At 36.9% G+C, this 24416-nt stretch overlaps 2 protein-coding genes across 2 annotated transcripts; one reads left to right on the plus strand and one right to left on the minus strand.

The window, feature by feature from the left end:
• The first annotated feature begins 12857 nt into the window (after positions 1-12857).
• Positions 12858-13706, plus strand: LOC149078719 (uncharacterized). Its single transcript, XM_089240445.1, has one exon. The coding sequence runs from the start codon at positions 12858-12860 to the stop codon at positions 13704-13706; it is 849 nt and encodes a 282-aa protein (XP_089096571.1).
• Positions 13707-20699: 6993 nt separating this feature from the next.
• On the minus strand, positions 20700-22733 carry LOC149078720 (disintegrin and metalloproteinase domain-containing protein 10 homolog). The gene has a single exon (XM_089240446.1). It carries the CDS (start codon positions 22731-22733, stop codon positions 20700-20702), a length of 2034 nt encoding a protein of 677 aa, XP_089096572.1.
• Positions 22734-24416: the final 1683 nt, after the last annotated feature.

A 24416-nucleotide genomic window follows, 5' to 3' on the forward strand; every position in this document is an offset into this window, starting at 1 on the left:
AGAAGCATGTAACAGTACGAGATAATTTATTCATCGTTTCAGGTAGTGATTTCTTTGTTTGTTTGTGAAAAAGTTGTTGCTGAGCAATCGGAATAAAAATTAACACTCTCCAGGAAAAAACAAATCATACCATGGAAAATGGCTTTTTCAAAAACGTTTTGGAGAAGTGTCTTCTTATTCGCAATAAATCTGTACAGATTCATAGTTGCCTCACCCGAACTAGAGAAAATTTTTACCAACTACAAAATCACCGATTTACGCATATCCTTTGTGGAGAATGAAGATGATATTGAATCATTCGGCACCTTGCACATAGCTTTCGACTACTACGGACACTCCATTGCAGTATCAGCCTATAAAACTCCAGATGTGCTGCTGAAAAGGACGTCGGTGGAAATACATGGAGATGGAGAGAAATACGACGGTCCATTTCAAGGCAAGTTTTACGAGTTCGAGAACGAAACAACGTCAGTGTTAGGATACTTGACTGAAAGTGGTGGTTTCGAAGGAAATGTGAAAATGAAAAATGTCACTTATTATTGTGTTCAGGCGTCGAGGTACTTCAACGACACCAACATGATGACGAAGACTGTGGTGTACAGAGATGTCGATATCAAGGAAAAGACAACTCCGATTTGTGCACCGAATCAGCTATCCACGGCCAAAGAGAAATATATGTCGACTGATCAACAATCCAGAAACAATAACGATTCGTGCAACAACCGCTCAAACTTTGATCACAAACTCAGTGTATTTGAAGATTTCCCAATTGCTAAACAACAAGTCCCTAGTTCTAATAATTCCCTGGTATGTAGAGTGGAGGTGCTTGGTGACGTAGAACTTTATGAATCTTACAAAGGCGATACTCTTCAATTTTTGTATCTAAAGCTGAAGTTAGTCGACCAGGCGTTACGCAATACAGATTTAGGATCAGATGTCGTCCGAGTATTGCCTTGGAAGATTAAAATTTATAAAAATAAAAACGGACCAGACTATCCGTTCCCTGGACCCATAAAAGACATTTATAAATATTACGATGAATTCCAAAAAATTAACGAAAAACGTAGTAATTTTTCTTGTTTAATACTTGGTGTAACTGGAACGGCCTTGAATGCCAATGGGATAGCAGGTGACGGAACTGTCTGCTCTAGAAATAGTGCGAATTTCCTAGTCCTAAGAATTGAAGTACCGCGCTTAGATGAAGCGTTCATTCATGAGTTTGGCCATTCATTTGGGGCACTCCATGATACAGATGAAAATGCTACATGCGTACCATACGGGATATTCAATTACGTGATGATGTCTCATGGTTCGATTGGTGAAAACAGCAGAAAGTTTTCTCCGTGTAGTATCGATGCTATACGAGCTACGCTAAAACTGGACTACGTGAGAGAGTGCATGAGATTTTCATCTCCAGAATGTGGAAATGGAGTGAGGGAAGGTGACGAAGAATGTGATTGCGGTCCTGATGAACATGTTTGCGAAAAAATGGACAAGTGCTGCACACCGAAAGGTGGCCTGGGTGAAGACAAAGAATGCACCTACCGTCGTAGTAAGGGTTACACATGCAGCGACGAAACGGACTCGTGTTGCGCAAACTGTACAGTGGTCGCAAATGGGACACGATGTGCTTCTGAAAACGGTGGTTGTGTTGTGGGGATATGCGATGGTAGTTCCAAAGACTGCTGGAAAAAAGTTTTTTCAAGAGATGGGACAGCTTGTACAGGTGTGAGTGGCAGTGTTCATACCTGCTCTTCAGGGTCGTGCAACAGCAGCTACTGCCGAGACCACAGTCTCGATCGATGCATATGCAAACACGAATGGAGATGCAGAGTTTGTTGTTTGAAAGAGGGAAAATGCATTTCAAGCGAGATACTGGGAATCGTTCCACGTGGCATTAGACCAAAATTACCTTATGGAGCAATATGTGGCCCTAAACTCCAGTGCAATGGTTATGGAGATTGTACTTCACCCACAGGTGAATATCCAAGTGAAGCAAAGGTTTGGCCGTATGTTCTTACAGCACTTATCCTATTAACTGCTATTGTGGCTGGTGTATACTACTATTTCTTTAAAAGAAAGAATAACCATCTCCCACGAGTGTGGCCTTGCAAAACTGCACAGAAATCCTCCGCTCGTCAGGCTTTACATACGTCAAGAATTCAAGGAAAACATCATAAAACTCCAGCTCATCCGAAGCATCGGCTTGGAACAGATCATTAGCTATACGCGGAGTTCCCATCAGGAAATCACTTACATTGGAGCTAATTCGAATCCACAAAACACTAAATCTCCGTATAGTATAGGTATTTTATAGGATGGTCAATATTCGACAAGTTTTATTTGAAAATGAAACTTTTCCGAAATGTATTCTCAATTTTGTTTCAATTTGTTTCTTTTCGGGAAATATATTTATGATTCGTAATAAAAGTGTTTCTTAGATCTTAATGAAATTCAACACACATGCACTCGTGGTGGTATTTTTTTTATACAGTTAGGTCAATGATTATTTATTAATTATTTTATTTATTATTAATTGAATTATATCTATTTACGTCTTGGGGAAAAAGTCATTTTTCGCTTGTTTTTGAAAAGTAGGAATCAAAATATTAATAATAAATTAGAATCTCACCATCAGAATTGAACACGAAACTTCAATCTAATATGCAATTGCATTGATTCCATAATTTCCCTTGCCACTTTTTACTGGCGAACCGTTAATCCTAGAAACATACTTGCAACTGGAAAATATATTCAAATAATGATTGTAGAACTTAAATATGTTGTTCATGTTTAAAAGTTTTCTATAGTTGACACCCTACTTCACCAAACACCAACTCTGGCCATATCGCTATATTGCAATTTACTGCCATTTGTGAGATGGGTTGGAAGTGAAGGCGCTGTCTATCGGTGGTCGCCTCGAGTTCGTTAGGGGAAATATCTTATCTATATCCTCCCTTGGGTTCGAACCCGGGACCCTGACAACAACCTTGACGGTGGTAGACGAGCATCTTACCACCACGAGCATCTTCCACTCGGGCACCAGTTGACACCCTCAAATCCGAATTAGAAAGTTGTTCTGTCTATTATGAGGTCAACAAAAACTTTCCTTCGTTCTAAGTGGGTGCTGTAGCCCACATCGAATAAACACTCGCCCAATCTACCAACAAATGTCTAGATGTGTCGCGAGTTGCATACCCGATGCCTTCTTGTGAGAAATTTTCCTGACGTGGAGGTACAATAGAAACGGCGACAACATTAACACGTAAAAATGATTGCTACCGCAGAGAGTCCGACACCAAGCAGTTGGCGCACCAACGCCTGAATAAGTATAAGAACCGCGCCGTTCGGAGTTGAAAATAAATTGTAGGTCCCGCTCTAATTAACTCTCTAGTGCAGAAAATGGCCGTGGTGCGATAAAAACGATCAATAACGTTACAAAGTGTAATATCTAATGAATTTTTATTCAGAATTTTCACGGTATTTGAATTGAAGAACAGGGAAATGGTTGAAAGAACAGCGTAAACTAACGAACAGCACTTCGATCCCCCCCCCCCCGTTGATACTAATATTTTTGAACTTTTCTTCAATTTTTAAATTCAAATATTTCAGTGAATATTGCACTTAGAATCGTGGAATGTTTTCTGTTGGCATCAGGAGAGACTGGGCAACAACTCTGTGATTGGTTTCTTGAGCACAGGGGATGTCCGTAATAAAATTACTTATAATTCTACCCATTTAAATATGCACATAAACATAAAAATATCCGGCGGACATATCACAGGTCACTCAAACAAAAATTGTAAATATTAATGTTTTGAATGGCAATACGGGGCCAAGAATAATTTTTAAAATAACGCAAACCCAGAACCCTAGAGGTTTAGACTGACGTGATTCATTCAAAATATGATTAGGTACAGCTCAGAGAAAGGAAGAAAAAAAGAGAAATACAAGAGTGTGGAAGCTCGTTTATACGACTTTCACGTTTCACGACATTTAGTCCCTTTCATGATATGTTCCTATACATTTTAATGTTGAAATAATTAATTTATTCGACGTTTTCACTTCCACTCTTACTCCGAATCTTTTTAAAAAATGTCCATCAAACGCACACAATTTTTGTATGCGGTGAAAACGCGTTGCTGCAACAGTTCTTCTTGCATATTGTCACCGCAACTGGCTGATGGTCATTTCAAATGAGTCTCAAAAGAAATGGGTTTCAATTGTTTCGACGGCTATATGTCCTTTCAGAATTTTTCTTTTTCCTATGTTTTCAGCGTTATCATTAAATGATAAGTCCACACGTTGTGAACCTTTGGAGAGTATAGGTCTTCCTATAAGAGGCACATACGACGCACTTACATAATGATTTCTTTCGATCATCTCTTTTGGAATTTTCTTTCCTTGTGGGACCTTGCTTGCTATCTACTACTATTTAACCGAACATGCACCTCGTACACATTCCTCTACGGAATTTCTAACGAATTCGCACGTGCCGGAATGTGTGTTCTGAGTGTATGTTTGGCACCTATTTATGTTGTCGAGTTGTACTTGTTTCGTTTTCACATTGCTCTCTGCATTCCATTTTCTGAAGTGAATATGGAAATGCTTGGATTTTCATGTTATGTCAGTATCGTGTTGTAGGTCTACCTGTTCTCTGTGGAACGAGTTTTAAAAGGAGAGACCTGCTATGATTCGCACCTCAAAGGTGGAAAACCGGAGAATAAAAGCTTTCAGCCGACCCCCACTGTGCCGTCAACGGAATTTGAACCTGGATCCTCCGGACGGCTTATAAACAATCCGTACATTTCTAGCTACATTGTAGAAATTTAGCGCATCGTGATTGGCCGAAATGAGTGATGAACCATTACATCACTCCTGGTGAAATTTTTGCTGGCGACGTTTAACGATAGATATATTTAATTGCGATATAACCCAACATCCACCGTTGGAGTAATGGTTATAGTACAAGACTCACGTATCAAAGGTTGTGTGTTCGGTTTGGTCTGAAACACACCCAGATTTTTTTCTCCATCTTTGCTGTCATTCATTGATTTAATAAAAACTGTTTCCACTTTTGTTTCTGATTTAATCAAATGTGGTTCACGTGTATCGAGAAGACAATAATAACGGCTCACGAAGCGAGTGCCCACAGCTGTCATTTACAGATTCAATAAAAAGATGCTTTTATTTTTCGTCAATGAACTTTGAAATTCAATTTCACCCAAAACTCTGCCTCTTGTGATGTCTTGCTTGCATTTTTGCTCGCAGTAACCAATCACCGGCGTGCTAATGCTTCCTGTGTTAGTAGTAAATGTTACGATATAAATGTGAAGCCTTTATAATGGCTGGTTATGCCAAAAGCATGAAGAGTATTGTTGTTCTCCCTTTGGCAACATGTTAAGTGGAATGTTTCCCGTAAATAAAGTGCGATGATGAAGGACGTGCGTTTCCTTGTGTGATTAGTGTATTTCATTTAACCGATGTATCCAGTCCACTCACCTCGTTGTTTCGCAACAGTAAATAGAGTAGGGATTGTAATTACGCCTCCGACGTGAGTCCGGCACGATGCCCACACGCCCACACAGCGGCTTTGCTTTCTGGCTGTGTCAAATTCGTCATTATAATGTAGACAAAACGAAAAGTGTTTTCACTAAAAAAAAAACTGAAAAATTCAACAAGAATTTCGCATTTGTGACAAAATTCGATCTTGAAAATCAGTTCAATATATCTGTGGAAACTATGAAAACAATTATAAATCAAAGAGAAACAAAATTAAATACCAACCTCCTGGTTGCAAATCATCTACCGCCAAAAAATGAGAGTCCAAAATGAGAAAAAAAGTCGAGAAGATTTCTTTGCTGTTTTTTTTACCCAATGTCGTACGGCAAAAAGGTAATGTTCCAGTAAATTTTATTTCTTTAAGCGATTTGAAATGCGCGATATAATTACTTTTTCCTCAAGTGTTATTGAAATATATTTTTTTATTAGAGTTGGAGATGCAATTAATAACTAGGTACATAATACCCGGTGCTGCGCGGGTTTTGTTCAATGAGGCTTTTTGAATCACCTGATCTTTCTTTGAGGGACGTATGGACCGTGTCCAAGTTTACCAATATGGCGACCTCCTGCGCGACTCATGAAAGAAACAAATTAGTATTATTTCATTTTTGTCGCCTTTTGACAATATCATATTAATGCCATAGTTGCATTTTGCACGTGATTTCTATCTTCTAATATGTTCTGGTATTCTGTGATGGATTTCTGGGTTAAAGAAACGTAGAAATTGATTTTCTCCCCTTTTTCAAGCAGAGTTGGGTGTTTCGATTCTCCCCGCCTGAACTTCAAGTTATCCATCTGGCTATTTCTGCTTCAAAATATACTTAATTAAAGCTGTGGAGAAATACGTTCGATGTATTTTACAGGCAAATAATTAATTTTAAGCTATTCTAAACTATATGAATTTAGGCAGTTGATTATTAAAAGACAATACGGAGACATTAATTTTAATGCTTGAGAAGATATAACTTGTAACTATAAAAATAGAAGATATAAATAAAAAGTTGAAACCAATGCTATTGCATGGATATCCAACTCAAAAGTAGGCCCGGCCAATTCCTGGAAGGCCTAATTACTGGCAGGATTGAAAAAGTGGCTAACCATTATAAAGGCATAAAGTACTATACATATACTGGCAGCATTAAAGAAGTGACAAACCATTGTAAAAAACATATACACGTCTGAAACACATTGCTAGGGAACCACGGTAACTGAAATATTCCGAAAGTGTTTGTTGGACGCCCAGAAACCATTGTTGCCCGACAGTTTTTCGCCCATTTCAGGCATTTGCCCTGCTCTGACGAACTTTTAAAATAGTCTGTCGTTTGGCGACGATAGATCTAAAATTGTAGATTTGTATGGCGAACACACACACACACAATAAATTATTATATACATAGATTTTAAATGCATTTTATAATAGAAAAATAAAAATATATATATATATTTATTTATTTATTTATATAAGTCCCTGTGTGTTTTGGGAGGGAATACGTCTTTTGCACCCTTTAAAAAATCTCAGATATATATTTATAGGACGTTTTAGCTCGGCTTCTTGAATGTCGCATAAACGACGTCCTGTTACTAAAGAATGAGTTTTAAGGGGAGAAAAAGCTGTAGGAAGTAAGGAAAAAAATGCAAGAAAAATCTTTAATCGCTCAGAAGCGCAAGGGGTGGCAAGCAACAAACTGTTATCATTTTTAATAAATTTTTGTGGCTTTAATAATTGAAATCCGCCGCTATTTTGTTTTTTGTTTTAATGTGTTTCGAGGCGAGATGAATGCACACTTTAATTTATTATTAAGAATTTATTATTAGAATTATTTTTTTTCGGCCCCTCCCCTCCAAAAAACAAATGAAAATATCAAGACAAACCAAAAATGTCTAGATTCCATCCCCGGCCTACGAAGATAACAGATGAGATGGCATAGGGTCAGCACCAATTGCTTTTAAAATATACGTCCATCCTAATAATGTGTACATTCATCCGTCTTTACGAAACCCAGAAACTTTTCTCCAACTCCGAACCCCATCTCGTCTGTAATCACAGCAAAATTTGTTAATCCCGGCAGTACACAATTGTCCGGGGAAAATATGCAGTAAAAATCTTGTATATTATGTTTTTTCTTCTTCTTTTTTTTGACACAAAATAAAGTGTTCCGGACTCTGCAACAAAGATTTAACCGATCACTATCCCATTCTTCTAAAAGTCCCAAAAAAAGTTCTTCTAAGTCCCAATTTCCAAATCTCTTGAAATATCATATTATTACACACAAAAAAAACTTTACACTTATTTTATCAATTATAATTACCTCTGGTTGAATATTATTGACTTAAAATTTAGAATTTCAGTACTTTACATCCACTCTGAACTAACAATTAATTAACAATGAATTTGAATTAACAATAATATTAAGTTTGTTACTTAAAGCGAAACAACGAATTAAAAAAAAAATTAGATGACAATTGAAATCTAGATCTTGATCAAGCGAAAAGTAAAATTATACACTAGATTATAAAACATACTTACGGTGCACAATTTAAAACTGTTTATAATTTTGTAGCTAGGGTGAAATTGAAAGTCTTAAACACTAAAAACGAATATCATAGAAAGTAATTTATCAAATGTAGCACAAACCATCAGAAATGGAAATTCATTAATAATACTATCATCAATCATGAAAATCAAACTTCAATTTTTCCGACAGCTTATAGAACCAGCAAATCGATTTAACTCCCATTTTAAAGATATCAACAATGATAATCTAGCTTTTCATGATACTAATGAATTCAAAAATTATTTATACCCAACTGAAAATTCTTTTGTTCGGTTTGATGTTGATAATAACGAGGTTATAAACAATCTAAACAGCTTCTCCAAGAAATCTACATCTGACTTCGATGGTAGCAGTATATATATTATTAAAGAATTTGCACGAAACAATGTGGAATTTCTAACAAAATTTATTAATGCATTTTTTAATTTAGCCGTATTACCAGACTCCTTAAATCGAGCAACAATCACTCCGATCTACGAAACTGGACAGAAAAATTCCCTTTTCAAATACAAATTAATATCGATTGTCCCAATTTTTTCGAGAGTTATAAGAATAGTTTCATCATCTAGAGAGCTTATAAATTCCTTAACCAACAAACATCTTTGCTGAAAATCAATATGGTTACATGAAAGGCCGTGGTGCAGAAAACACTCTATTGAACTTCTCTAAATATGTTTATAGCAGTATTGACAGCTGAAAATTTACTGTGGTCATATTTTCAGACATTTCGAAAGCTTATGGCAATGTAAATCATTCAATTCCAATTAAGAAACTCAGTACTGCAGGAATCAATTGAACTGGTTCACTTCATGCTTAAATAATCGTAAACAAAGAGTTAAAATTAACACTCTAAGTCACTATATCACAACATAGAGAGGAGTCCCTCAGGAATCAAATTTTGCGTTTATGATATCTATAAACGACTTATATAAACTAAATGTCAATGCTACTATGATCACTTACGCGGATGATTCAGTTCTGTTGAATTCTTCCAATGATATTAATACACTAACAACTCAAATAAATCATGACCTGTGCTCAATCAGAAAATGGTTTCTAGTTAATGATTTAACCATAAATCTTTGAAAGACTAAAATTCATTTCAACTTAATTTACTCCGAAATTGATTTTAATCTAAAATTTCACAGTCCAATATGTGGGATGAACTTCGACTGCTCCTACGAAAAAATTCAGCAAGTGCAAAATATCAAATATCTTGGACTTTATATTAGTAACAATCTAAATTGGAAACTTCATGCGCTGGAAATAGCTAAAAAAAAAACTATGTTCTATCGTATATAAATTCTATTATTTCAAACAAAAAGTGACAGCAGAATTTCTTAGAGAAATATAGGTTTTATTCAGTTGTGAATTATGGTATAATCATCAGGGGAGGCGATTACAAGAAAAATATACAGCCTATCTGTTCTATTCAAAACAGATGTTTCAAAACTATTGCAGTAGTCGCTCTCAAATCCCAACTTATAGAATTTTAAATCTACCCCCCTATAAGACATAATGCCATCTACGAATCATACTCTACATAAGTTGTAATAAATCAATATGCGCACAAAGAGAGTCTATATTATTGAGAAGACCAAATGAAATTTATTGCATACCCTTATTTAGAAAAGAAATATTTCTCAAAAATTTTTACTACCTTTCTCCTAAACTATTTAATGCTTTACCATTGGTAATACAGAATTTATCTAGGCCTGCATCATTTAAAAAATCACTTTTTGAATTTCTAATAACAATAGACGATATTGATGTATATTTTCACAAATACAGAAGAGAATTGCCTTATTATCAATATGCCTGTAGTTGCATCATATCAATTCTTTTGTATCAAATGCTACTGTTATATGAACATGTATTTGAATATAATTATTACAAAAAATCAACCAAAATCATTTTATTGTTTTAGCTGTATTCATTTTTTATTATAACTTTTGCACATCATTTATAATTTTTTATCTTCATTTTCAGTTAGTCGCTCTGTACAGGCTTAGGCCACTAGACGACAAACATTGAAATTTGACTGTTTATGTGTTACTAATTTCGCAAATGAAATGAAATGGGAAGAAAAACATCCCTTAAGTCTAGTGAAAACTTGTCTGTAAATCAGTTTTTTGTTGTTTTCTGAAAATGAGCTTTTCTGGAATCATGCCCTCTTCGTAATCACTAATTAATTAAACCACTAGTTCAACTATAAAGTGTATCCAAATAACGTTGTGAACCTCAGATACTTCATTCACATTGCAAGAGGTTGTATAGTTATTATAAAAAAACAAACATTTGATATGGATACCCCGTGCCCAGAAACTCAGTTGGGAAGTTGTTGCCTGTTTGTCCTGAACAAATTCAACGTCTGTAAGGGCCGTATTCACCGACATGGTTTAAACTGTAGTCACAATATTTGGATAAGAGATCAACATAGATTGGTTAAAAATCTGAATTTAACCAATCCGTGTGGATCTCTTATTAAAAAATTGTGACTATAGTTTAAACCATGTAGGTGAATACGGCCTTAAATGTGATATCTGCTTAGATATTTGAATTCAAAAAGTCGGAGGGAAATAGGGAGAAAACTGTATAAACTAACTTCGAGGAGCGAATGCGAGTTTACCACCCCATTGAAAAGTCTCGTCACAAGGGGAGCAATGGTACAAATATCCAATCATCACAACTCTGAAATATAGATAGCAGCAATGAAAAATCAGGAAGAACACCATATAGGCACTGAGAGACTATCAGGTACACGCACTCTCATTTCCGGTGCAACTCATTGGGTAATAAATTGCCCAAGGCGGTAAACTGTAGTTGTGCTGGGCTTGAAAGAATGAAGAAATAAAGTATAAACTGACGTGAAAATGATTTTTCCGTCATTTTAGCTCATTTTACATTTTATGCTGTTTCAAACTTTTCTCCGATTTTTTAATTCAAATATCTCGGCAAATATTGCACCTAGAAAGCTGGATTTGTTTGCTTAGCCTAAGGAGTGACAGAACAACAACTTTCCAAGAGCATTTTTTAGCGCAGGGAGTCCACTTAGAATATTTTTTTTCCCTCATTATATTAACTATACAAACTCTTGCAGCAGTAATTACGTATCTGAGGTCCACATGATATTTGGATACTTTTTTCTCTCTGGAAGTACGCCTTTTAATTCACCGATTCGCCAGTGATTTGCGGCACCGGGTGTTAGCTATGCACCCTGTATATTATTAACGATTGATTGATTTCTATTTATGTATAGACGGTCCTTAATTATTTATTCAGATTTATACATAAACGATTCTTATGTCATTTTTTTATGTTTATTGCTCGCCAATTTTTATGCTTGCTCTTTCTCATTATACCTCTTCAAAATTTTACATAGGTTTTTTAGGACTTCCGGATGCAGAGTTGGACTTCCGGATAACGGTTCGAAATCCCCTTTTGGAGATGTGGAGCGGGGGCGATACCCACCCATCGATGTATTTACAGTGTTTAAGCTAGATACAGTTAACTTCACAATTGATTCAAACGTACTATCTCAAATAGGGGTTGTTAATAAACGGAATTGCTTACCCTTTGCTGTAGTAAATTCTAACACAATTGACACGTTTAAAAGGAAATACGATAAACATGTTGGGGTAAGTCCAGAAGCTATCCATACTTAGAATAAGACAGCCATATAAATACATTTTATGGGCATTGTATAATATTTTATCATTTACATATATAATATTTATAGTTTTTGTAATTGCATTCTAAATTGGGGTTGCTGTATATTAGAAATTATCTAAAATACAGCACATCCATATTTGGGCATTTGTCTCTTGTGACCTTGCATTTGTATTATAAATTTGTTTATTTCCAGCAGCAACATATTCATGCTGTTGAGTTTTTGCAATTTTAAACAGTAGTGATTCCCTACTGGATTGTTGACGACAAGCCGTCACGCTGTCCATCATTTGGACTGAAAGTAACAAAACAGTAAAAAAATATTCGCAATATATTCAAAGTGAATTAACGCTTCGTAATATTAGTAGTTTGGAATGGGGAAAAAATGAATACTTCCACACACAAAATCTTCAAGAGATGGGCTTTCTTGATGCTGCTGATGTTTTGTGGATCCTCAACGGTTTCATCTCAACTGGAGGAACTCTTATTCCAGTACCAAATTACGGAGTTGCGCATATCTTTCGATGAGAAAGGAAAAGGGCTAGCACCTTTGGATACGCTGGATAACATAAAAATAAGTTTCGACTATTTTGGACACAATGTTGAGGTATTTGCCGATAAACCTCCAGATTCGTTGATGAAGAGGACCACGGTTGAAATACATGGGAATGGAACAAAGCGCGTTGGACTTTTGAGAAACACGTTTTACGAATGTGAAAACGACAAATATTCTGTATCTGGATATCTTACGGACAGTGGCAGTTTCGAGGGGATAATAAATACGCAGAATTTTACCTATAATTTGGTACAAGCTTCCACATATTTCAACGACATGCGATCAAAGACGATTGTTTATAGAGATATTCATATCAAACCTACGGGAACTATCAATAGTTCGAGTAACGGACATTTTATTGCAGAAGAAAACTACACTCCGAGTGTACACGAATTGAAAAGCACCAACCTTACCAAGTCAAGCCTCACAAATACTGAGGTCATCATTAGAATATTCGAAGATTTAAAGATGACAAGAAAACAAATTCTCAAAATATTCTGGAGTGTCGAGTTGAGATGATCGGCGATGCAGGACTTTACGAACAGAAAAAAGAAAATGCTCTCCAATACATGTATCTGATGCTGCACGAAGTCGACAAGGCATTTCGCACTACGGATTTCGGAAAAGACATCGTCAGAATACTTCCTTGGAAACTCAAGCTTTACGAGAGCAAGAACGAGCCAGGCTATCCGTTTGGTACACATCTCAGTGACACGGATACATATTTACATGACTTCAGAGTTATTTATGGTAATACTCATCATACATATAACTCCTGTTTGACATATGCAGTAACTGGATACAGATTATCAGGCTCTCAGGGAACAGCAGTTGGAGGAGGAATTTGCTCGAAACATGGAGGAAAATTCGGTGTCGTAAGAACTAACCCCAATGTAATGATGAAGTACGTTTTCATCCATGAGTTTGGTCATTCCTTTGGAGCACCTCATGATACACATAAAAACTCTACTTGCAGTCCATATGGAATATATAACTACGTGATGATATCGGGAGGCGTAATTGGGGAAAATAAATATCGTTTCTCGCCATGCAGTATCGATGCCATACGCCCTATGCTCAAAGAGGATTACGTAAGAGAATGCATGAAGCCCTTATCTCCAGAATGCGGGAATGGAGTGAGAGAAGGCGACGAAGAATGTGACTGCGGACCCGATGAACATGTGTGTGAGGAACTAGACAGATGCTGTACGCCGAAAGGCGGAAACAAGGATGGAGATAAGGAATGTACCTACCGCCGTAGCAAAGGTTACAAATGCAGCGACAAGTCGGATCTGTGCTGCACGAATTGCAGAATATCAGCCAGTGGAAAGAATTGCTCTAAAAAAACTTTGGATGTGTTGTAGGAAGATGCGACGGTATTTTGAAAAATTGCTGGAACAAGACCCACGAGAAAGATGGAACAAATTGCTCAGACAGTGGTGGAGGCATCCGTACCTGTTCTGCAGGCTTCTGTAACAGTAGCTATTGTCGAGATCATGGACTCGATACATGCATATGTAAAGACGAATATAGTTGCAGAGTTTGTTGTCTGAAAGATGGAAAGTGTATAGCAAGCGATACACTAGGACTTACTCCTTACCGAGTCAGATCAAAATTACCTCATGGTACAGTATGTGGACATAAACTCCAGTGTAATGGCTACGGATGGTGCACCTCACCCACAGGTGAATATCTGATCAAAGCTGTATTTTGGCCGTATATTCTTGTTGTGCTGATAGTGATAGTAAGCACTGTATCTGGTGCATACTATTATTACATTATCAAAAAGAAAAAACGTTTGCTACAAATATGGCCCTGCAAAAAAAAGCACCAATCTTCTGCTCGTCAGACATTACACAGCGCAGGAAGACACCGCCTGGATCATTCTCACCCGAAACATAATATTGGATCGCATCGCCAACAACAAAAATGATATTATTTTGATCAGAAACTGTGCAGGAAATGCGAAGATGATATGTATATAATCTATAACGAAGACTACAAATTTTAGTGAACATAACAAGTGTAACTAATCCATCGAAAATAGTGCTCAAGCATTGTGAGAACACGTGATCTTTTATCATATTTTTTAAAGATTTGATCTAATTTTCTTATGTGTTTTCCAATAACTCCCAGATACATATCCCTTTCTAATTTGACTTTATTTGTTCTTGATTTTATTGTCTGTCAATGAAAATACTTTTTTGTATCAAATTTTTTGAAACATTAATGAGAGATTGTGCACTAATTACAAAAAATGCTAGAAATAAACAGTTTTCTTATGCGAACATAAGTATTGAAAAAAATATATATATTTTATCTTGGCGCTTGCTCTTTCTTTCCATACCCATTCCATACCATCTTTAAACGTGTAATTTTTAAGATGGCCGTTGATATAGTTGTTGCGAAGTACCGAGCATTGAGCTCCGTGTACCTCTCTTCTTGGTTTCTCTACTTGGGTAGAGACATTAATCACACAATGGCGAGATGACAGCTGTTTATAAAGATATTGAAATATATATATTTACAGGAGCTGAACTGTCTACTCATGCTTATTAGGAATCCGATCCGTATCCGCGCCGATTATGACAATATAAGAATAAAAGGGAAATTTTTGTACTATCGGCGTTCCCCCTTCGGACACAAGTATTGTTTTTCTCGGAATGTTCGGTGGAACATACAGATCGGGGAGACTCACTCCATCAGCATCGGATGACAGTATTTTCTATTCGTGAATGACATAAGTATAGTGTTTTTTTCTTGGAAGCAAACTATGCAATTTCGACGGCCTTTTACAATTGATTGGATTTAATTAGAAATCTACTCATTACGATGTGTATTAAACAGTTAAATCTCGTTACAACGATATTCGATATAACGATAAATCTCTCTGCAACTACATTTTTTCGAGTCTTGTTTGAAAATGCTTATACTCCAATTGCTGCCTCTCGATATAACGATAATCTCGATATTTTTTCTTTGTCCCCAGAATATCGTTATATTGAGATTTCAATGCATATTACTCAATGACATAACCATAGGAGTATGAAGAATTTTTTCGGGAGGGGGGGGGGGTCAATCTCTTTTTCTTCTGAAGGAGAGGGTTTACGTTCTTTCTTGCAAAATAATACTATAATTACGGCTTGGGGGAGAATTAGAACTCTAAACCCCCAGTTTGCGTACTCCAATGGATATAGTTATTATCATCCTAAAAGTATATTATATACATGAAAAAGAATAAATGAAGCAAAATAATAATCACCCAAGGCCAAGTCCATCAAAATAGGCAATGAAAGACAACAATATAAATTATGTGACAATTATGTGATTTTTGTGAACTGTACGGCTTAAAGAACTTCGATAAATCAACTAGAATGCTGAAATATCCTCGTGAATAATATTTACGCGTTGAAACATATATTTAATTATTAAAATAACTCTTCATGTGTACTCCCTCTATTTTCCATCTTTCACCATTAAGAAAGAAAATGATCTAACCAATAGCCCTGCAAACACCTTCTATAGGCACTAGTTTGGGTGCTTATCTGTTTGACGGATGTTGAGCGCCATTATAAAAGATAATGGCGATCACAGAAGGTTTTAATAAATAAATAAACAACATAATATTTATTAAGTACGGACACAGAAATTTAGGACCTCTCATACACATTATTTCTTTCCATCTCCTCCGAAAACCATTATATTTTCTCGCAACTTGCGTTGCTAGGTAACAATCCATTTTCAGGGGAAAAATGCGAAGCGGGACGTCGTCATTTTGCCACCGTGAGGAAAGTTCAACTAGAGATTGCTACACCCCCCCCCCCCACTGTCAACGAAATGTTGTGATCGAGTCTCTGTCAAGGAAGCGGACATGACGAACGGTACGAGTCACTGTTGCTGGTACAGTACGTGTTAGACGGGCACGGGCGAGCGACGTCGAAGGCATTTGGGTGTGGTGGTCACTAAGCTAGGATCGACCGATCGATAGAGATTCTCCTGGATGTCCCGTTGAAGTCGATGTAGAGTAATTTATCTCGTCGATTTTTGACCAGAAATGAGCCTTTATAAGTATGTTGTAATGCTTCGTTACGCAGCAAGACATGCGACGTAGATTGTAAATCTGAAGGAACATGCATATTTTGGTGACATCTGTGAGTTGTTGTAGGTATGGGCTTCATTGAACACATTATTTGTTGTGGTTGATGGACGAAATCAAATTGTTTGATGTCTGGTATTGCGGAGAAGTACTCACCAGGCAGTTGCAATGGTGATGAGTAGAGAATTTCTGCAGAAGAGTATCCCAAATCTTCTTTTACTGCGGATCTTAGGCCTAGCAGAACTGTAGAAGAGCGTCAACCCAAGCTGGATGCAATTGAATTTTGCATGTTAGGGCAGCTTTCAGCGATCAGTGTTCTCTCGGTGAGTCCATTCACCTGCGGATGGTATGAAGTCATATGATGTCGGAATCCGAGGTATCTGCTTAAGGTCAGAGTCACCAAAACCTTAATTGCAGCCTGGTTTTCCAGATTTGGTATACCGCAGAGGATGCAAAATTTCAAAACCTTATAACTCAACGTTCGACCGATGCAAAAACAGAAAACATTTTTCTGCATCAGTTTTTCACAAGGAATCACATGTGTAATTATTCGGCGGTCGACAGTTACCACTCAGTAGGTGAAGCACAGTCGACTTGATGCGCGACAATGCAAAATCAAGGAACACAGTCACTTAAGCTAGGTCAGTTTTTGTGGGTACACGAGTAACAGGAACAGTTCTTGTTAGAAGCAAACATATATATACGACAAGAGTGACACAGTGATTATGAAGATGTAACACAACACTAAGAATGTAAGTGTAAAATGTTCTGAGTGGGAAGGAGAATTTATGTAGCGCACCAGCAGCCCGATCGTGAGCGCCACAGTTGTTTGGTGGTTAGATGTTCGGCTACCACCGTGAAGGTTGCTGTCACGGTCTTCGGTTAGAACCCAAAGGAGAATATATATAGGCAAGATATTTTCCCTAACGCACTCGAGGCGACCATCACTACACAGCGCCTGCATTTCCAACCCATCTCATTAAGGTCCGGACACACATATCCGCACCGTGCCCGACACGTGCGTCGGCCGAGTGTAGGTCATCACACGGTCAAAGAATAATTCTTTGCTAAGCAATGCAGCCGTTCACACATATCCGCACCGTAGCCGAGCACCGTCACCGCACCGTCACCAACTAGTTTATTTTATATTTTTACGGTGACGGTGCTGTCTCGGGAGAGAGAGTGGGCGCGCAGATTTTTTTTTATAAAAGAGGAGAGAGCTCATCTATTTTATGCCGCTTCTCAATTTTCATCAATTGCTGAATTATTAATTCCATTTATTTCTTGATTTTAATCAATTTCCGCATTATTACTTTTATTAATTCTGAATTTTCAATAGTTCTGGGATTATTTCTTCCGTTAATTTTAAATTTTAAAATCTATTCCGAAATTATTTCTTTTATTAATTCGGAATTTTCATTGGTACTGAAATTATTTCTCCCAATTATTTTTAATCCCTCGATTCTAAATTTTTCATTAGTTTCGGAAACGGTTTCTCACATTAGTTTAAAATTATCTCCATCAATTTTTGTGTTAATTAACATTTGACGGTGTGGTCTCGGGAGAGAGAGAGCAGATATATTTTTTTATAAAAGAGCTCATTTATTTTATTTCGCTTCTCAATAGCGGAACTATTAATTCCATTTATTTCTCTTGATTTTCATTAATTCTGAATTTTCAATATAATTCCGAAATTATTTCTTTTGTTAATTCTAATTTTCATTGGTACTAAAGTAATTTCTTTCAATTATTTTTAATCCATCGATTCTAAAGTTTTCCTTAATTTCGGAAACGGTTTCGCACATTAGTTTAAAATTACCTCCATTAATTTTTGTGTTAATTCACATTTGTGTAGTTGTTGTTTTCTTTTTTTTGTATGGGGGTATTTTTTAGCGTTCGTGTATATTCAGTATGCCGATTCCCTCTTCCCACAAAATATATGAAATCTTGTTAAAGGGAACGGGTGTCCTAAACATTTTTCGTGCCCCGAAATTGTTTGGACGCACCTGGCCCCGGTTCTGTGGCACTAGCGTGATATGTAGAAAACATATGCATTTTCACAACTTTGATGGGAAAACAAAGTTCAAAATTATGTTTCATTGCATATAACGAAATTCTGCCGGGGAGATTTTTGTTAAAATAATAATGTAAACTTGGAAAAGTAACTGGGTTTAATTTCCGATGCTCTATAAATGAATCATTGTTTTGGTTTTAACATAAATTATATAAACAGAAAACGGTTCGAAAATTTTTGTTTTTCTTATGAGAAAATATAGGAGACATTTTAAATTTGGTACTCACATCAGATGCAACATGTTAAGCCATAAATGCTTAACCCATGTCCTGTGCTCCAAATGCGGCCCTCGGAAGCATTTGATGTGGTCCGTGACAACAAAAAGAAAAAACAACAAACCTCGCAAGTGGTCTCAAGCACATTTCGAAATCACTTGAGTGACTAGCGGCACACCTCCAGTTCACTTAAGTGGATCGTGATACATTTGCAGATTATCCTATTGAGTGGTTAGTGGCACATTTCCAGATCTCTCGAGACTTTGTACGAAACTTATGCACACATACACCCTATTTACTCGTGTGTAATTGGACTAAACTATATGAACTTTACTTTGGACAATATTACATCCAAATACCAGTGGATTAAATTCACACAAGTTCTCTGTTTTCTTTTCTCTCTTCTCATCATCGCGAAGCTGTGTTGCAAACCTTTATAGTTTTCTTTCCTCTTCGTTTTTTCATCCCTGACAGTGATTTTTTTCCCCACACATGATGTATCTTTCTGCTATATACATGTAAGACGGAAAGAGAAAAGATAGGGCGAAAGTGAAAAGAGAAATCTACTTTGTACTTACTCCCTTATTCAATATCTATTATACTGTTGTACCTTTTTGTTTCTTCCTTTTCTCTTACACTTTTTTTCTCGTTTCCTTCGTTTTTTAACGTGCGGTTAGGTTAGCACAAGGTTACTATATTTATTGCCGATTCCTTAAATAGAGAGCATCTGAATTTCTTGCCAATCGCTTGTGAGCGAAGGGTTTAGTTCCTTGTATAATCCCTGCGCCAATAAATTTCTAACACAAAGCTCAAGAAGATCACCCACAGGTTAAAAAAACTTCAAAAGCCATTGAATAGTTGGATTGATTTGTCCATTCGCCATCAACCTACAACGAAAAAGTTGTTCTGTTGCATTTTTGAAATTAGGTAAAGATTTTCTGTAATTTTGACGCATGTAACGACAACGGATCATCATCACCCAGGGAACCGTAATTGGCGTAAAATTTTTTAGTTGTGCTGCTTCTTCAAATATGCGATCTGATATAGTCTCAACATCGGGAGCTAAGAAGAATTTCAACGTATTTTTTCCTGGTTATTCACTATGGACTGAATGGATTGGCAACATGTCTGATATAAGCATGGTTGGCGTCGGGTATTATGACCTATTCACTATATCACAAGAAAAGTCTAGCATTATCAAAGAAAACAGGGTAGTAATTCGGGTAGTGAGGGTGGATTTATTATTTGTCGCCACATTCGAATGCTCGGTACTTTGCACCAACTATCAACGGCAATAGGAAAAAACGCATTTTGAATGTAATTACGTGCGACGTCAAACTGATTCAAATTTAAATTTTTGGATGGATGGTATTCAATGGGTACTGGGATAAAGCACCCGAGATAAAAAAATTTGCTCTTTCAATATTTATATTAACAAAGAAATTGTTCTTTATTCCTACTCTAGTAGCCTTCACACTTCCTCTGAATTTGCTTTGCCAGGCCGTGGTTTCTGATCATTTCTCACGGTGTGTGTGTCTGAGTGTGCGCGCACGCACTCAAGCAAGAACGAGACAAGGGTCACTGTTATAAAACACTGCTAATTTTTCTCCGCAAACACCTCGCCTCAAATGAGGTAACGAATGTTTGTATCAGTCTGGGGGTGTGAGCGGTTCAATCTATCTAGCATTTTTTGTAATTATAGTATTGCACAATCTCTCATTAATGTTTCAAAAAATCATATTTTTATTGAACGGCCTGGAGGAAACAAAAGAGACGAACGAAGCTAAAGTAAAAATGAATGCAAATTGCAGTTACTTGAAAATATCAGAAAATTAGATCAAATCTTTAAAAACAATAATAAGTGTACGTCTTCTGTACACAGATGGATATATATATATATATATATCCATCTGTTCTCTAAAAATTTTCTCTACATCTTGAATTTTTCTGCAACTTTCGGTCGGAAAAAATTTTAATTGTGTCGTTGACGATGTGTTCCAACATTATGTTTCGGGTGAGAATGACCTGTGTGGTGTCTTCCTGTGCTATGCAATGTCTGGCGAGTAGAAGATTGCTGCTTGCAGCAGAGCCATATTTGTGGCAAATGTTTCTTCTTATTTATAATGTAATAATAGTATGCACCACTAGATGCAGTGATGACTATCAGTATCAGCGCAACAAGAATATACGGCCAAACTACAGCTTCACTCGGATATTCACCTGTGGGTGGAGTGCACCACCCGTAGCCATTACACTGTAGTTTATGTCCACATATTGTACCATAAGGTAATTTTGGTCTGACTCCGTAATGAGCAAATCCTAGTGTATCGCTTGATATACACTTTCCATCTTTCAAACAACAAACTCTGCATCTATATTCATATTTACATATGCATGTATCGAGTCCGTGATCTCTACAATAGCTACTGTTGCAGAAGCCTGAAGAGCAGGTATGGATGCCTCCACCACTATCTGAGCAATTTGTTCCGTCTTTCTCATTGGTCTTGTTCCAGCAGTTTTTCAAAATACCATCGCATTTCCCTACAATACATCCAAAATTTTCTCTGGAGCAATTCTTTCCACTTGCTGATATTGTGCAATTTGTGCAGCACAGATCCGACTTGTCGCTGCATTTATAACCCTTACTACGACGGTAGGTACATTCTTTATCTCCATCATTGTTGCCACCTTTTGGAGTACAGCATCTGTCTAACTCCTCGCACACATGTTCATCGGGGCCGCAGTCACATTCTTCGTCGCCTTCTCTTATTCCATTCCCGCATTCTGGAGATAAGGGCTTCATGCATTCTCTTACGTAATCCTCTTTGAGCATAGGGCGCATGTGATCGAGACTGCACGGCGAGAAGCGATATTCATTTTCCCCATATGCGCCTCCCATCACGTAGTCGTATATTCCATATGGCTTGCAAGTTGCATTTTCGTCTATATCATGATCTGATCCAAAGGAATGACCAAATTCATGGATGAAAATTGTCTTCATTATTACATCCGGATTAGTTCTTATGATACCGAATTTCCCCCCATGTTTCGAACAAAGTCCTCCTACAACTGCTATTCCCTGAGGGCCTTCTAACCTGTATCCAGTAGCTGCGTATGTCAAACAAGAGTTATATGCATGATGAGTATTACCATAAATAACTCTGAAGTCACGTAAATATGCATCCATGTGACTGAGATCTTTACCGAATGGATAACCTGGTTCGTTTTTGCTCTCATAAATAATGAGTTTCCAAGGTAATATTCGGACGACATCATTTCCGAAATCTGTAGTGCGAAACGCTTTGTCGACTTCATGCAGCATGAAATACATATATTGGAGAGCATTTTCTTTCTTCTGTTCGTAAAACCCTGCATCGCCGATCATCTCAACTCTACACACCAGAATGTTATGAGAACCCGAGATTTCTTTTCTTCTCATCTTTGAATTTTCAAATATTCCAATGATGTCTTTATTATTTGTGAGGCTCGAGTTTGAAACGTTAATGCTCTTCAATTCACGATCACTCGGAGTGTACTTTTGTTCTGCAATAAAATGTCCGTTACTCGAACTATTGAGAGTCCCCGTAGGTTTGATATCAACATCCCTATAAACAATCGTCTTTGACCGCATGTCGTTGAAATACGTGGATGCTTGTACCAAAGTATATGTAAAACTCTGCATATTGATTATACCTTCGAAACTGCCGCTGTCCGTAAGATATCCAGAAACAGAATATTTGTCGTTTTCACATTCATAAAATTTACCTCTGAAAGGTTCGATGTATGTTGTACCATTCCCGTGTATTTCAACTGTGGTTCTCTTCATCAGTGAATCCGCAAGTTTATCAGCCGATACCTCAACGTTGTGTCGAAAATAGTCGAAACTTATTTTTATGTTATCTGGAGTATCCATTGGGGCTGGTCCTTCTTCATACTCACCAACAGATATGCGTACTTCCGTAATTTTGTACTGAAATAAAAATTCCTCCAGTTGAGATGAAACCATTGAGAATCCACAAAGCAGAAACAACAACAAGAACGCTGCTTTCCTAAAGATTTTTGAAATATCCATTTTTTTCCCCTCTACCAATCACTCTGAACATGTCACGAAATGTAAATTCGCTATCAATATATGTTGTGTGGTCATTTTTTTAACTCTTGAAGAATTTCCCTCTAAATAACGGACAGCATAGCTGTTTGTAGACAACAATCCATCATGGGATTGTTGTCCACCACTGCTTGAAAATGGGATATCTGAACAGCATAAATTTGTTGCTTTCAGAATCTATTAACCCGGGAGCACGCGCGCTACAGAGAGAACACGAGAACGCACAAGGGGTGCTTTGAACCCCACAAGTAAATTTCTTCTTAAACGCATTTTTTATTTAAAAATTTTAGTAATAAATATCTTGAAAACTACATTTGATCAAAATGAATGAGATCATGAGTTAAATACCAGCATTTATTTGATATGAAGACGTACATTATTCCGCACACTCCGCGCATTCCACACACTTTGACGCCTGGCAGTCGAGTGGTTAGGGAACCAGCTTCTCACTGTGCAGGGCTGGGTTCGAATCCCGGTTCGGGCATAGATGTCTACTAACACTAACAAATTCCCTGGACGGATCATGCTGATCCCTTGGGAATACGTGAAGATCACGTTATTTATATAAAAAAAAGACTGATAGTATATTATTCACAAATTGACAAATATTCTTGTTGTACTTGGAGTAGATTGTTTTTGTTTTTGTCTTTTACTCATGCACATAAAAAAAACGCTTGTATAAAGTTTTTAGCTGTTTGCGAATGATTTGGAAGCTGGAAATTTTGTTCAGAACCTGCCTTTTAGTTGGAGTGCAGACTCTTTTACTATTTGGGATCTGATTAGTTTAAGGAGTGGGTTCTTTCTACATGAAAGACAACCTTCTTTTCTTGAATTCTTTTGGAAGTTTTTTTCGTTGATAACAAGAGCACCCTTGCATTGATTGCAGCGATGGTCAGCAATGCAAGAAAAATATTATTTATACAAATACAAATAAGAATACAACGCCACAACAGGCAAAATGCCCAACGAGGGGGCTGATAAAAAGATGCCCATAAAAATATGGATGTCATATATTTCAAAAATACAGCAACCCAATTAAAATTGCAATTAACATAAATTATAAACAATATATACACATGCTAAAATATTATACAATGCCCATAAAGAATACTTACGGTTGTCTTATTCTAAGAATGGATAGCTTCTCGATTTACCCCAACATGTTTATCGTATTTCTTCTTAAACATATAAATTGTGTTGCAATTTATTACCTCCGGGGGTAATCTGTTCCATTTATTAGCAACCCTATTATAGAAAAATTCCCTGCGACACCATAACTGTGTACCCATAAATGTTAATTGCATTTTTAATTGGGTTGCTGTATTTTTGAAATATATCACATCCATATTTTTATGGCCATCTTTTTATCAGCCACCTCGTTGGGCATTTTGTCTGTTGTGGCGTTGTATTTGTATTTATATTTGTATAGCCTTGCATTGTCCCTCACCAAGCGATACGGGTGTCCCCTTGTAAAAGCAGTCGATTGGCGTTGTACTAAAAGTTCATGGTCCATCCTATCCATCCCATTGAAAATTTTGAACACTTCGATCATATCTCCTCGACACCGCCGTTCATCCAATG

Source organism: Pholcus phalangioides, unplaced genomic scaffold, assembly GCF_987345545.1.
Source record: "Pholcus phalangioides strain wild (caught in Gottingen) unplaced genomic scaffold, Ppha-v1.0 ptg000013l_1, whole genome shotgun sequence".
Lineage (NCBI taxonomy): Eukaryota > Metazoa > Arthropoda > Arachnida > Araneae > Pholcidae > Pholcus > Pholcus phalangioides.

Bases quoted from the DNA above. Each gene is read 5' to 3' on its own strand.
- LOC149078719 (XM_089240445.1), top strand. From the start codon at position 12,858: ATGATCGGCGATGCAGGACTTTACGAACAGAAAAAAGAAAATGCTCTC.
- LOC149078720 (XM_089240446.1), bottom strand. From the start codon at position 22,733: ATGGTTTCATCTCAACTGGAGGAATTTTTATTTCAGTACAAAATTACG.